Source organism: Ziziphus jujuba, chromosome 2 (genome assembly GCF_031755915.1).
Source record: "Ziziphus jujuba cultivar Dongzao chromosome 2, ASM3175591v1".
Lineage (NCBI taxonomy): Eukaryota > Viridiplantae > Streptophyta > Magnoliopsida > Rosales > Rhamnaceae > Ziziphus > Ziziphus jujuba.
The window spans coordinates 11097565-11113293 of record NC_083380.1 but is presented as its reverse complement, the minus strand read 5'-3'; the positions used below and the strand labels follow the sequence as shown (position 1 = coordinate 11113293).

At 34.6% G+C, this 15729-nt stretch overlaps 2 protein-coding genes and 1 pseudogene across 3 annotated transcripts; 1 reads left to right on the top strand and 2 right to left on the bottom strand.

Annotated features, from left to right (window-relative positions):
• Positions 1-2707: 2707 nt before the first annotated feature.
• On the top strand, positions 2708-3755 carry LOC107418271 (eukaryotic peptide chain release factor subunit 1-3-like; annotated as a pseudogene).
• A 3377-nt stretch (positions 3756-7132) lies between these two features.
• Positions 7133-10457, bottom strand: LOC107418308 (uncharacterized). 2 transcript variants are annotated; one of them, XR_001581477.4, is made up of 3 exons: positions 9282-10457; positions 7708-7803; positions 7133-7502 (listed from the first exon to the last, which is right to left on the bottom strand). XR_001581477.4 is itself a non-coding variant. In XM_016026995.4 (2 exons), exon 1 carries the CDS (start codon positions 10309-10311, stop codon positions 9286-9288), a length of 1026 nt encoding a protein of 341 aa, XP_015882481.3. In that variant the 5' UTR covers positions 10312-10457; the 3' UTR covers positions 7133-7502; positions 9282-9285. The 2 variants fall into 2 exon arrangements, 1 of the variants encoding a protein (XP_015882481.3); XM_016026995.4 differs by lacking the exon at positions 7708-7803.
• Positions 10458-10592: 135 nt separating this feature from the next.
• Positions 10593-15490, bottom strand: LOC107418307 (histone deacetylase 6). Its single transcript, XM_016026994.4, has 6 exons — positions 14759-15490; positions 12717-13157; positions 12461-12603; positions 11490-11580; positions 11249-11394; positions 10593-10904 (listed from the first exon to the last, which is right to left on the bottom strand). The coding sequence occupies exons 1-6, from the start codon at positions 15296-15298 to the stop codon at positions 10850-10852; spliced, it is 1416 nt and encodes a 471-aa protein (XP_015882480.1). The 5' UTR covers positions 15299-15490; the 3' UTR covers positions 10593-10849.
• Positions 15491-15729: the final 239 nt, after the last annotated feature.

The window sequence follows — 15729 nt, the reverse complement described above, 5'->3', positions numbered from 1 at the left end:
TGTGCAACTAATCTAGTTATATGGACTTAGATTATGATGCAAAAGTACATTGATAATTAACTTACATGATAATTTTGTTCACACTATTTAAATGTCGAAGATCGATGATAATTCGATATCGATTTGTTAATGATTCCTCAATCAGAGCCTTGAATTCTTATCCTCCTTTATATCTGCATACGTATAATTGTGAAAATAATGCTATCATGTTGATCATGCTACATATATATAACTAATTTCGACATAAGGAAAAAGCTCCAACCATTTTCACTTATGTATATTTTAGGGTTTTGATATTTCTCCTTCATAAACTCTAGCAATTTTTGTAGCCTTATGGATAACCCCCAGTTTCCTGCATTAATTAATGCAAACAAAATATTAAAAATGAAAAAAAAAAAATTATTTCCAAGGTTTTTTTATTTAAAAACCAAAAAAAAGGTCAACAATATCTAGAAAAATCTTACAGGGTCAACAAGACGCACTCCATTTTTGTTGTATGCAATAATAAAAACATGCAAAAGGAAAAATAAATAAATAAACATGTTTTTTTTTGTTAATGTTTTTATCGTTTTTTAAATTGACTAATAGATAAATTAGATGTTATATAATATATAATTCACCTAATTCCAAGTGCCAATGAATCAACCCCATGGTGCAATATTACTCCAACGTGAGAATTTGGTGCATTTTGAGCATGACTTGATATGTAATAATTGATCCCGAGAAAATCACAACCACCTTTAGGCATAACTTTTTGTTTCTCAGAAAAATATAGGAATCCTCTCTTTTACCAATTCTCTCATACTTTTGGGATAATCTTCAAAAACTAAGGACTCCACAAGCCTAATGCATAAAATCAATATTTTACTCAATTAAATTAATTATTTTTTAATAAATATAATGCTTTTTGAGTCAAAAGAATCTAAACAAATTTGAATTTACAAACCATCCCAAATGAAAGTCCAGGAGTCTATTTGCTGCTTTTTTATCCTCCAATGATTTTGAGTCATAAGGTTCATAGTAGTTTATATTAAAAGCAATTCCAACCTCTCCTCCTTGTTTTTCCTGTAAGGTTATGAAAATTTCATCAAAGTGTTTCCTGTAATATCAATAATATAATTCACAAAAACGACATATAATTGGGTGTTACATATCAAACATAAATTAATGACACGGCCCACTATAATTGGGTGTTACATATGAATTCTTTTTTTTTTTTTAATTACAAAGATTTTAGACTAGACCGTGTTTGACTAGTTAAAACTTTCCCATGTTTCATCGACTTATTTTGGGAATGGATTTTTTTAAAAAATATTTTTCTTTAAGAAAAGAAAAATCACTAAAAACATTTTATCATTTTTTTTAATTATTGTTCGACTAGGTTTTTTTCACTGGGATTAAAATTTTCTTTTCTTTCTCCCCAAGTTTCATCGACTGATATAAATAATTCTTTCTTTGTGGTTTTTGATTACTCTCTCTAAACCGTCCATTTTCAATTCTCTGTAATTACGTAATCGTTTTTTCCAGCCTTTTTTTTTTTTTTTCTAAGTTTTTTATTCTCCACTGAATCCTCCCTCCGATACATTTATGGCTGTTATTATTTATCTGTATTAATTGATGTTTTTTAATATTGGAAAAAAATGTTCTTAAATTTTTCTCTATATTCATCTTTTTTTTTTTTTCCTTTTGTTAGTTTCAGTTGTTGTTTTTTTTTTTTTTTTTTTTTTTTGGTGTTAATCTTATAACAATAATATAATTATTTCTCATTGGGTTAAGTTTTAGAGATAAAAGGGAAGAAAGAGTTTCGTTGGGGGCAGTTTTTTACGTCAACATTACTATTATAGTAATGCTAGTATTAAAGTGTTAATTAAATTCATTTATTAAATGATAATTATTAAAATATTATTGGTTGATATATTCATTTTTTAAATATAGAAAAGTGATTTTTTAAATAGATAAATGAAATAAAAAAAAATTAAATCAATTAAATATTACCACATCATTTGCCACATTATTTAGTAAATAAATTTGTTAAATATTTGGGTAACTCTAATATGATGATTACTATTAACATTTATTTTGAACAATATTTAAATTGAAATTTATGATTTCCTTTTGATTTTATGTTGGTTAGATTCTCATATAATTTTGGTAAATATATGGTGATCCTAGCTACATTTCTTGTTCACAAAAAAATTTCAAAAATTTAATTTTGGCCTTATTTTTAGAATTTTGAATTTGTGAATGAGAAATACAAGTTTCCTATATTCATAGGAATCAATGGGAGAATGGCGTGAATAAAAAAATAAATAATCTTTTTTTCGTCTATATATCTTATTATATATTTATATATTATATTTTATTTCGATATAATATTTGTTTATATAATATTTGAGTTTGACATATTGCACTATTAACAGTAAAATATAATTAAATATAATTAAGGGCATAAATGCGATTGTACCGGCAATAACTTGAAAGCCCTAAGCAACCTTTTTCCCATATAACAAGGTCAATGAATCTTTTATGCAACTAAGTCCTTGTGTTTAATTTCATATTGTTCCAGCATATATAAAGTTTTATTTATACATACATGCATACATATAATATATATATATATATATTCTAACCCTTAAATTTATTATTCTTCTTTTGGGGATATTGCAGCAGTTTCAAAGTCTTTTGTTTCTACCGCAAGTAATCGGAAATGACAGATCATGTTCAAGAATCAAATAACAACATTGAGATATGGAAGATGAAGAAATTGATCAAGACCCTTGAAGCAGGAAATGGATGTGGGTCCAGCAGCAAGATCTCACTCATCATGTCACCGTCTGATCAAATCTCTCGTTTCACTGAAATGTTAAGCTGTTGAATTTGGAACGGCTTCCAAAATTCAAAACAGAGTGAACCGCCAATCACTTTTGGCTGCAAATTACTTCAGCTCAACGAAGACTCGATCTTTACAAGAAATTTCCTCCAAATGGACTTAGTACTCTACACCGAAACCATAGCCACAGAAGATGGAAAGTAGAAAAAAAAAAGTGGAAATTGATTTTGAGCCTTTTAGGCCTATAAAATGTGTCTCTCTATCTCTGTGACAACAAGTTCAACACTGAACCTTTGAATGGACTTGTTGCATTATTGAGATTGACAAGTTAGGTATCGTGGTAATGGATGGTAAAAGGGACACTTATTGGAACATTGGAAGGTAACACAAGAGAGGTGGTTCAAAAGTATTGTGTTTGATCTGCCAAAGAAACATGTAAGAGGAGGGCAATCAGCTCTGCGTTTTGGACGTATTCGAACATAGAAGCGCTTGACGTGTGAATATTTCCAAGTGATGGAAGGGGATGTTTTGGAGTGTGTATATGGTGTTGATGACACCATGAAAGTGGATATGCTCATTGTATGGGAGAATCTGGATATTAAGAGGTATACAATGAGAAATAGTAGCGATGGTGAAATTTTCATTATACACTTGAAGAAGCAACAGCAGGAAATAATAAGCAATAATCAGAACAACCACTTTCCTGTCGAATCAGAGGTTCAAGAGGAGATGTCACTATTTGAGTTGGCTTTCCAATGAGTATAAAGGGTTTAAATGCACACTCAAATTTGTTACCAACAAATCAGAGGATGGATCCAAATTCTGCCATGGATTTGGTAGTATAGGAGGAATTCTTCGTTACATGAGAATATTGGATGAGAACGAGGACGAGGACAATGGAGAGAGGTTAATGATGATTCGGTGAGGGAGGGTGCTGCACCAGTCCAAGGAGGTGCAATCTCAGCTGGTGCTCAAATTGTCGCTGCTCTAAAAATTTCTGAGGCTTAGACAAGGTATATAGTTATACTATCCTGCTATGTTGGGCGGCTAATAAGGTCCAATTCATGTAATATATGTTATTTGTCACATTTTCTAATATTCTTATTATTATTATTATTATTATTTTTTTTCACAGGGCTGCATTTTTTTTAATTATTAGAGCCGGCAAGCCTGGTTCATTGCTAGAGGACCTGGTGATGAGTTTAACATGCTCATGGCTGTAATTCAGTGCACATACACGATTAAATGTAATCTTCTATGCCAGCATCTCATAAACCAGGCCTGGTTCCAATGCCTTGTGGGACTGATATGCCTAGCTCCCATGGCTAGAGGACCAGCCGATTGGTTTCCATAAGCAACATCTTTGATGAGACTGATGGTGTTGTCAAACGCATACAATATGGCCATGATGACTAATCTGAATGCTTTTGGGGTCCATTCGGGGTGTGCACTTTTCAAAAGCGCTGCAACACCTGCTGCAATAGGGCATGCATATGATGTTCCAGACTCTATGGCAAAGTTATTGCATACTTGTTCAACCAGGTGACTGGACTATATTTTGAGGCTGAAGCCAATATTGATGATCGTGGAGCCAATATGTCAGGGTTGACGATAGATGGGGAAAATGCTGAATTGCTATTTATGTAGTTTTTGATTGTTTCACCATCTGTGGGATTCAGAAAAGTAGCTGGAAAATTATTTTCAAAGAGAAACTCTAAGCGAGAGTTATTGGTGATGAAAACAACTCCAGAAACCTGTGAAAACTGGAGGATATCTATATGTAATCTCAAGGAATTACCATCTTTCTCCTCACAGACCACAATTCGGTTCCTCATCTTCTGCAACTTCTCTAAATCTTGACAATCATTCATGCAAACGATTGGATCTAAGGAGTTGAAATTGGATTCCCTGGGTACAGAAACCAGCCTTTGACTAAAACACCATTTTCAAGGTTTACAAATCAAACAAACTCACATCCATTCTTCCAGCAACAATAATTAGATCCCATGATGCTCCATTGTGCAAAGTTTTGAATTCGGGCCCTTCATTTCCTGCAGCAACAGAGACAAATATACCTTTCTCCATGGCTGAAAATGAAGCAATAGTAATGGGGGTTTTATGTAAAGGAAATTCCCTTAAGCCAAAAGATAAGGATAAGGCATCAACACCGTCCTTTACTGCTTGGTCCATTGCAGTAAAGTAGGAAGCTTCCTCGTGCCACAAGGCCTTGTAGCCACACCTCTAGTAGTTCCTAAGCCATATCCAAAGAAGGAAGCACCATGCGCCAAACTCCCAGCAGCTGTGGATGCTACAAGGGTCCCATGACCATTCGTATCGCATGGAGAATTCATCACAATGTTGGAAATCTTATGTTGGCCTTCGTTGAAGAATCGAACACTGATAAGCTTCTTGTTGCATAACGAGGAGTTGAATTGTGTACCGTTTTCGCACTTTCCTCTCCATGTTGATGGGATCTTAGACATTCCATTGTCATTGAAGCTTTCGCTTTCAGGCCAGATACCAGAGTCCACAAAACCAATAATGACATCTTCACCATAGTTTGAAACTGGCCATGCACCGAAGTTGGAGTTGAGACCGAGGAATTCTGTCATATGCATTGTGGCAGCTTTTATGAGCAAGTCCTTAACTGAATAAAGGTGGCCAGAGAAGTTTTAAGGTTGGCAAATTCTATTTGCACTACTAAATGAATTTTATTAGTGCTATTATAAATTTAAATTTTTAATTTTATTTAAAATTATTATTAAAAATATTTATTAATTAAATATATTTATGTTTAGAAATATAGAATTAAACATTTCAAATATATTTAGAAGTATGTAATTGAATATTTTAAATATATTTAGAAATATACAATTATTTTGCTTTTAGATACGAACATCGCATATATGTTTAAAAATATATGACTGAACAAAAAATATGCAATTGAACTTTTTCATAGACTAATATCTCAAATATATTTATGCAGCTGAACTTTTTCATAGACTAACATCTCAAATGTATTTACAAGTATGCGATTTAATATCTCAAATATATTCAAAAATGTAAAATCAGATATTTTAAAAATGTTTATAATTTTGAAACCAAACATTCCAATGAATACATCTTTTCGTTTCCCAAAAATGTTCTAACCGGAAAAAAAAAAATTATGAGATTTCCATGTTATTAGTTCCGTCCAAAAGTGTTGCAAAGAATTTTTGTAGAGTAATGTTTAATTTGTTAATGGTTTGTGGACAAAAAAATTGTATTTTTTAACTTAGTTAAAACTGTATGAATTATGAATATTTTAATATTAAAAATATTATATAAAATTATTTTATTTTTTATATATTTAAAATAGATAATGTATAAAGAGCAATATTATATAGAATTATTTTAGAATTATGATAACAACTCCTCTTTTAAGGCCTCAAGGTCGTCAAGCAAAAGATTTGCACTCGACCATTTAGAACATGAGTATAACTACAGATTAGCTTGGAAGAGAGAGTGAAGATGGGTTCTAGGAATGTGCGAAGTTGCAAGTCTAGGACTGACCAACAAGGAAGATAGAGTGGCTAAGTACAGGAATGGTGATCAGCGAAAGCTTTGGGCATGGCCGATAAATCCATGCGTATTAATATAATTGTCGGATTCATCAGCTGAGAGTACTATGTGTGCGATAAAGAGAAACAAAAACCATACACACAAAGGACGAAGATGAGTAGCCATGGATGAACAAAAGCTTAATTAGGAAAAAGGAAAAAAGTGCCAAGTGGTGATCAATGTGGAGATTTTCAAGTTCCTTCTGTTGGTACAATATAATTTGTTGTTAAAATACAACAATGCTACCTTTGGTTTGTGGAAGAGCCGGGAAATCTATGAAGTATTGAAACCAATCAATCGAAACTGGCTTTTTCAGCTATACATAAAAGATGGTAGGAATTGATAAACTAAGGACAAAATCATCTATTTGGCAGTTTCTAGCCAAGAATCTCATGTAGCCATACAACTTATTTTTGTATTTTTTTGTAGCTACTAGTATAAAATTTTTGCCCACCGAACCAAAAGAAAATTAAAAAAATAAATAAAAATAAAAAATAAAAAAAAATTAATAATAACAAGAAAAGGAGATACATTCATGGTCGAGTAGGTAAATTATACTTCATTTGATATATTTACCAGCATAAGTTTTGATCCTCTTAATTAATCCCATTTTATTAAGCTGTAGCTTATAGATAAATATGTCTTCTTAGTTAAGGAAAAGCTATTTGCTTTAAGTTTCATCACACCATTTCAACTCTTCGATTTCCATAAATAAGAAATTCAGATATGCATAATTAGGTAAATGGAGGTAGCTTGTACAAAGATGGGGCAGCAAGTTGAAACATGACCTTCCCCTTGGAAATGGTTGAAATCCATAAAACAAGAAGACAGAGAATAACCATTATAGTTTATACAACTGAAGGAGGTGGGGCAAAAGAGCGCATCGCTGTTGGCTTACTTTTGACAGGTGCAGGAGGTGATGTTCGGCTGGTTGATCGGAGACTTCGGGTGGGAACTATATCTCTGTCACTGATGTCCAGATTTCCAAACCCAAAGCTACTTTGTTTTTTTGCAGTTATCTTCCCAGAGCCATCTATAAGGTGGGAAAGTTGTAATGAACTAGCCTTCCAGCCTTATTAAACAAGAGATGACAGCAAATAAGTAAGAATGTTAAAAGTCTGTAAGTATGATCTCCAAAAGAGAGTTTAATATATAAAAGCAAAAATTTTGAAACCTCACGACATATTTTTGTAACATGTATGGATGTATTATGAAGCAGAGGCATTCAAATGTTAAAAAATTTACCAAAACAGATCATCTAAAGAAATAACCATTACCATAAGGAAGTCGTGGAGAAGTTGCCAGAGAAACACCAAGAAGAAGATAAACTGCTATTACTGCAACCAACTTAGCCGGAAATACGTTCATCTCGACTAGTGGGGAGGAAATAAAAAGTGAGAGAATGCTGTCAGTTCTTGAATAAAGGAACTTTAGGGCACTAAAAGTCCAGAAGCCAGATATAAAGTAAGAGCTAGCCGTTTTATTTATACTGGTAGTGTTGATTTTGTTTATATTTTTGTAGGAGAAAAGAAATTTTATATGCTTTTGGCTTTAGAATATCTATGAAAGTTTTTGACTTTAAGTTCACGCCTAATCTAGGTGCTTGTCACCTTACGGAGATGAAATCTGACTTTGAAATCTAGGAATAATAATATTAAAAAAATATTGAAATGCGAGGATTATCAAGGAGGAATCTAGTACTAGTACGGTGAATTCTTCAGACAGGAACTGCAAAGCATGAGCTGCTTAGCAACTTGATGAACCTATGAATGTGACTGTGCTCCTAAATCATACCTTTACAAGTTGTTGACATAACAGTATATTGACTACAACCTGATAATTCACCCCAAAAAAAAAAAAACAAAAAAAAAAAGGGAAGACTACAACCTAATATATGATCCAGCAATAATGGCAGATTATTATTTCTTAAGCAGAAAAGAGCAGTAAGTAGTTGCATAATGAAACACAAAATAAAAATTAGAGTACTAAATCAGAAGTCAAATATTTTTATAACAACTTGTATATCCAGCTGGCTCCTGCCACTTATTCGAGGCCAACCAATCCAACAAGTTGCACCACAAAAAATTAAACGCCCAAAAAAGAAGGGGAAAAAAATTAAAAATTAAAAATTAAAAATAAAACCCTCAAAACTTTAGGATAGTAAAGGGTTCACTATAATGGAAACCAGTGGGCATACATTGATGTATTTAAACCTTGTGCAGAGTTGACTGCCAAAGCCAGAACCAAAATTGTCCAAAAAACTTCATTGTTTATTACAAGTTGTGCACCTAAATGTTCCTTATTCAAATTCTTTCAAAACACTCCAAATTTACACCTAAACTTGGACTGACTCTAAATTTGTTCTCTAGTGCAATGTGCAATTATACATGCCAAAACAGTGAAACTATTATAAACTATCTTGGGGAGCCATTGTGAAATAATCCCAGCCCAAACACCAATCCCTTATCTATTTGAATAAACAGCTAGCCATCTAATTAAGCACCTTATAATAGGACTTTGCACCTCGTAGTACAGTTTACAAATATAACAATATTAATAAAGAGGCAATATCAACATGGTTTAAGTATATGATCAATCCTTAACTAAGCAATTTGCATTTTTTTATGCCTGTTTTTGTTTATAGATATATCAAATTGAAACATGTGAAAAATGAAAATAATGCAACTGGGAATAAACAAATTCAGTATAAACAAAGAAAATTCTGACAAAAAAGGTATTAACAAGTGTTTATTATTCTAACAAGGAACAGAGCAAATACATCCATCAGTAGTCTCTGCCCAATGAATTCTTCATCAAAAACCACAAAAACAATCAAGGAAGAAAAACTTACCACACTAACTGGTATGTGGCATCCACATATCAACATAACCCACCAAAGAACCAGGAAGAACCTTCTTCCACACGTCAAGATCCGGCAAAGCCCCTGTGAGAGCAACAGAGCTATCTTCCTTCCTGTTCCCAAGGCTCAAAACGAAAAGTTTGTCGCGGAAAACCCGCCGCATTGCCTTCAAAGTGTCTTCCATAACTACCTTCCCATTTCTTCTTGAATCCTCGGCCTCCACACAACTACCTCCTACATTCACCATTACTCTCCCGCCTTTTCTCAAACACTTTCTGAGCTTTTCCCAAGTCTTTGGATCCTGAAGCTCAGGAACCAAACTACCATTGCAAAACAAATCAACCAAAATCCCCGAGAACCCTCCTCTTACATTAGCCGCCAACGCATTTCCAACGTAAACGAAAAGCCTATCTGGGTATTGTTTCTCAAGCTTCGAAAGGCCAAAATACTCTCTCCCAACGCCAATCACAGAAGGGTCAAGCTCCCAACCATGAACCACCACTTGGGGATACAATTCAAGGATCAAACGCGCCGCCGAACCAGCACCGAACCCGAGAATTCCGATGGGTCCGGGAGGCAAAATAGGCGGAAAAGTAGCGAAAACGTCCAAGTAAGTGTCAGTGAAAGGCTTTAAGGGAAAATAAATGCTGTGGATATTTCCAGGGCCATCGAGAAGTAGTAGCCTCGAACCGGCAAATGGGTGGTCGGCTTTCCGGGAGACCTCGAGGACCCGAATGTAGTTGTGCCTGGACTTGAACTTGACCAGGAGCTTGACGTCCTCGAATGGAATGCCATCGTCTTGGGTCTTATTGCTTTGAGGGTTTGGGGAGTGGTGGTGGGTCTGTTGGGATGTGGGTGTTATCGAACGGAAATGAATGGGTGTTCTAGAAAAACTCCTAGGGAAAACCAGTTGTTTCGGACAGGTGGTGGTGTTGATCCTCCGGCGAGAAGAAGATGAATTTTGAAATGGGTGGGGAATCAACGTTTGAATTTGGTAGTAGGGAGCTAGTAAGAGTGGCATTGCTTTTTTGCTTCCTCTAATCAGTAATCGCCCGCATGGTATAGAAACAGAATAAAGCGCTAAAGTTTGTTCATAAAAAAGGAGGCTTTAAAAGGAAAAATTATAATCTCCTCCTTAACTATTTGACTTTTTATTTTTTCCAAAAAAAAAAATAGTTTTTTACTGTCAAATGGTTTTTTCACTTAAAGGGTCACTAGCAATGTTTTAATTTTTACCAACATAAGAAACCAGTAAAAATAATACAACATATTTTACATGGTGCTATTTGTTTGCAAAGTAACTAAAAATAATAATAATAAATGGAACCACTTCTGTATTAATCAATCTTTTTTTCTGCAAATTACAAGTATGATGGCCACCTATCTAACGAATGCAGCTTTTTTTTTTTTTTTTTTTCATGAATTTTCAATTAAGTCTTCCAAACGAGCAGGCATTGATGGTTGCTTTCAGTGCATACCCATCTAGAAAAATCTTTGGTAGATCAAGCTCTCTTCGTGATCAAGATACTTAAAACTGTTAAATAACAGCATTCTATGTGTCAAGATGTTCGAAAATCTTCTGGTTTATCTTCTTCCATCTCATCTTTAACATCCCTATATTAACAAACACAAAATGGAACACTAGAATGAGAGATGACAAACAGAAACTCTTTTCATGAATCATTATTAGAAAGTCATAAAAAACTGGCAAAGACACTTGACAATGTTCATGTTGCAACCGATGCGTTTGGACCTGAGTATTAAACTTGAGCCTCACCTGATTATTTTTAGGGTTCTAATATAAGCATATTCACAACCGGCTAATAAACATTTAATGCTAAAGGAGGTCAGGTCCAACTATACGGATGTTATACATCAACAACATCCTCTCATCACAGCAAAATCTAAAGGAAAAAAGAAACAAAATATTTTCCACCAATGAAACATAAAATCCTTACCTCATCTCAGTGTTAGTGAGTGGCTGAATAACAGTACTTGAGCTTCTATTCCGAGGTTTTAAATCTTCGTCTTCATCAGGATCAGAATCATAACTCTCACCATTCCAAATGCGACGCTTTGGTCTTCGATCAAGATCCTCTTCTTCCTACAGATAACAAATCTTAAACTTAGTGAGGTCAAGAAAAATGATGACGAAATAAATATTTTGGCAAGCCAAATTGATGCCACCTGGCCACCAACCTCTTCAGGAACTTGGGTAGTTGATGGTGTTGTCTGAAAAGGTACACTGGGTGCATGTGGTAGTCTAGAAAGTTGCTCCAATAGTGTAGTCCTAGGAAAACAGAAATTAATGCCTATATGTAAGAAATTTCAGCTAGGAAAAAGAAAAACAATGCATGAAATCATAAGACATTTAAACAGAAGAAAAAGGGAGAAGCAACAGGAGAGAGAAGAAAGCAGTGACAAGAAGAAAGAAACTCCAAATCAATATGTCCTAGAGAATCAAGAAAACAGAGGATGTCCACCCAGAAAATCTATAAATAGGGAATCAAGTGAAAATTAGTGATTTAAAACCCAACATTTAATAAGTTGCAACAAGAGGCTTCATATATATTTATATATACACATAGGGAAAGTAAGCTTTCAACGTACAGTTAGGGAAAAGAAAACTAGAAAGGTAGCTTACACCTTCCACAAAGACAGAAACCAACAGATATTGATAAACATCAAAAGTTGCATGTGCAGAAATTTGTAAAAGCCAAAATTTAAACAACGCTTTTGCAACTGATAACAACCATCTGGAGAAGAGAAAATATAAAATAAGGTACAGGCATTGCTTATCAAAATAACATGATATATACAAGGAAATATGGAACCCAGTATGAATCACACATCCATTGCACAATCTAATTTATACTCATCATGGGGCATAAATGTTCAGTCAAAACATTGCCGGTCATGAATTAGTGAGCTGATAAATCCAGACACCTAAAATTACCTACCACATGAAAGGAAACCCAGCACATTATAACAAATGACATAATCAACAATTTTTAACTGCTATAGGCTCAACTGTGAAACTTGAACTTGTCTTCCCTTGTAGTCATCATGATTCAGCCAATATATAAACATCCCAAATTTTATGTCATCCATATAGTAAATCTACAAAATGGCACTGATTAATAGAACATGATAATGTAACTGAATATCACCTTATTTTCTCCATATCTTTGTGAGAGTTTAGATTCTCCATGTTGCAGGGCTCGATATGCAGAGTGTAATCTGGGCCAAAATATTCATAATATTCATTGTATGGCAATTTATTATCCGGTTCAACCCCAACTGCAACTGCTGTCTGTGACATAGTAAAAGATGCAAGTCATTAAAAATCAAACCACAAATAAAGTTGCCGCTAAGGGGAAAAAAAAAACTAATAGAAGCTGTTTAGCTGATTCCCAAAAGAAGAACCTCATAGCACCAGCAGCGAGCAACATTCCTTATTGTATATCCTCCCCCACCCAAGACCATCAAAGGGACATTAAAGGATCTTAGGAAATGAAGGCAATCAGCATGGCCTTTGACAGACAAGTTGAAGCAGCCCAAGCGATCACCAGATAATGAATCTGCTCCACATTGAAGAACAACTGCATCTGGCTGATACACCTCCATGACTTTTTGGATGATTGGCCGAAACAGACCACGGAAACTCTCATCATCCAGTCCATCATTTAGTGGGACATTCAAGGCATAACTCTTCCCACCCTCTGCCCCAGTGTCCTTAATGTGCCCAGTACCTGGAAAGAAATCCCCAAATTTATGGAAAGACACAGTCATCACTCTGTCAGTGGTGTAAAATGCCTCTTCAACACCATCTCCATGGTGGACATCAATATCCACATACAGTACACGCTGCGCAAGCACAATAAATGGATCAGATAAATAATTTTTCTAACAAATATCAATTGAATATTTACATACAGCAGACTACTTCTTGAATACAAAAGTAAAAGCACAAGGATTGACTCCATAAACAATTATCTTTGAATAAAAGCACAAGGATTGACTCAATAAACTATTATCTTTGAACCGATGCCTGATGTGATCACACAATGGGGTACTATTGAGATTCTGTATTGCCAAACCATATCCAACTTTTTAATCTCTACAAATAAATATGCAGCAAGATTATAAACAGAAAAAGCACATGTACATTAGGGGAAAAAAGAAAAAGAGAGGGGTGTGTGTGTGTGTGTGTGTGTGTGTGTGTGTGTGTGTGAGAGAGAGAGAGAGAGAGAGAGAGAGAGAGAGAGAGAGAGAGAGAGAGAGAGAGAGAGAGAGCGAGAGAGCACAATAGTATAAACAAAGCATAATATTTGGAAAGCAGTTATAACTTAAGATAAGGTTCTATGATCTATACACTATATGTTTCATTTCAGTACTTCCATACAAAAAATCTGATTGCAGTTTGCAATTCAATGTGCAAACACATCATTGCACATCACTCGGTTCTGTTAAGCAGTCTTATGTCCAATTCATAATTTGTCATATTTTTTGGAAAACTATGCTACAGGAACAATCTCAGCCACAATATGACCCCTACAAGTTAAAAATAAAGAAAGATGTTGCAGTTTTACAATGGCCATCAGCTTCAATTATCATAAACCGATGTCTCTGATCAGTTAAAAGGTCGGTGAACATTAGTAGGATGTACACTGACCAACTGTGCACCGAATGTAATGTCCAAGTCCTCTCTTAAAACAATAAGAGAATTCAGTGTTTGAAAACTACTGCTGAAAAGGAAAAAAGCCATAAGCATTTTTGGCTATGCTACTTGATTAAGAGAAAATATGGATGAAAAAAAAAGCATAGTCTAAAAGTTAGAATAAAATCCTACATTTTAGAAAATTTTAATTCTCTAAAATAGAAGGTGTAGAAATATTAACTTCCTTGTAATAGATAACCAGAGCTTGTTGAATATGTTCTGAAATATCAAAAATCAATTATGAACTAAAGAGACTTTAGTCAATAAGTCTAAATAGACTAGCATGGCAATACCAAGAATGATGAAATGATAGTCCAACAGGAAAAACTCTCTTTAAAAGAAACTTCAAAACCATAACAAATGATGAAATGATAGTCCAACAGGAAAAATTCTCTTTAAAAGAAACTTCAAAACCATAACAATTATACATAAAACAAAAACACAAACCAAACCCTCTCTTTTTTTTCTTTCTTTTTAAGAAACCAACATTAAGTTCCCTTTAAATCTAATAACATCCGGAATAACACACTAATGTTGTTTATTGTATTATCAAATGGTTCATACAAAGCTCAAACCTACAATTTCCTAGTCAGCCAAAAGGATCTTCCATGGGATACAAATTGTCAAATTCTATAAAGCATTCATACCAAACCCAGTAATCAAATATTCAAGTAAAATAGCAAATAGCTAAAAAAATTATAAAATAAAAAAATAAAATAAAAATAAAAAGAGAGAAAAAGAGCTTTACCCTGTGAACCTTGAGAAGTTCGAGAATACCAAGAACAATATCATTAACATAACAGAAACCAGAGGCCTCAGACTTCTTAGCATGGTGCAACCCACCAGCCCAATTAATGGCAATATCGGCATCGCCGCGATTGAGCTTCACGGCGGCACCAATGGAGCCACCAGCGGAGGCCTGACAGAAACCGAAGAGACCATGAAAGACCGGACAGTCCTCGCCGACATTGAACCTCTTGAGGTGGCGAGAGTAGACGATCTCGCCAAGGGTCTCGGGGCTAACGGAGGAGAGGAAATCGACGTAGTCCTCGGAGTGGAAGCGGCGGATGTCCAAAGGTGCGGCGGGGAAAGGGCGGTTGATCTCCATCCGACGGTGCAGACCGTAGTGGACGATAAGATTGTGGGCCATTCGGATTCTGTGGGGCTTCATCGGGTGGCCTTGGCCGTAGTAGTAATCGCCGATCGTGGGCTCGTAGAAGTAGCTCACTATCCGCTTCTTCGCGTCTGGACCTGAAGGCAACGATGCTCCTCCAAACGACTCCTCCATAGCTCAAAAACCCACTTCGCGCTCTCTCTCTCTCTCTCTCTCTCTCTCTCTCTTTCAAGCAAGAAAAGCAAAGCAACGCACAGAGACACAGTATATACACTGTCCAATGGCAAACAAAAATGAGTTTGCTTGACGGGCTTTTTGAGTATTTAAGAAGAAGGTGTTCCTACATAGCCCTTGTTTGTTTGGGATTTGATTCTTGCACAAGGACCTCGACGACTCCTAGAATCAAATTATTATATAAAAGGTTCATATAAAAAATTAAAATAAAAATAATTAACTTTTATGATTTTTCAATTTTAAACATGTCAATTTAGATTTTTAAATTTCTTTAAAAAAAAAAATTGATCTAACCGGACTTTTTTCTTTTCCTTTTTTTTTCTTTTTTAACTAGTGTTTGTTAATACTTACATTTTATTTAACCAACCAAT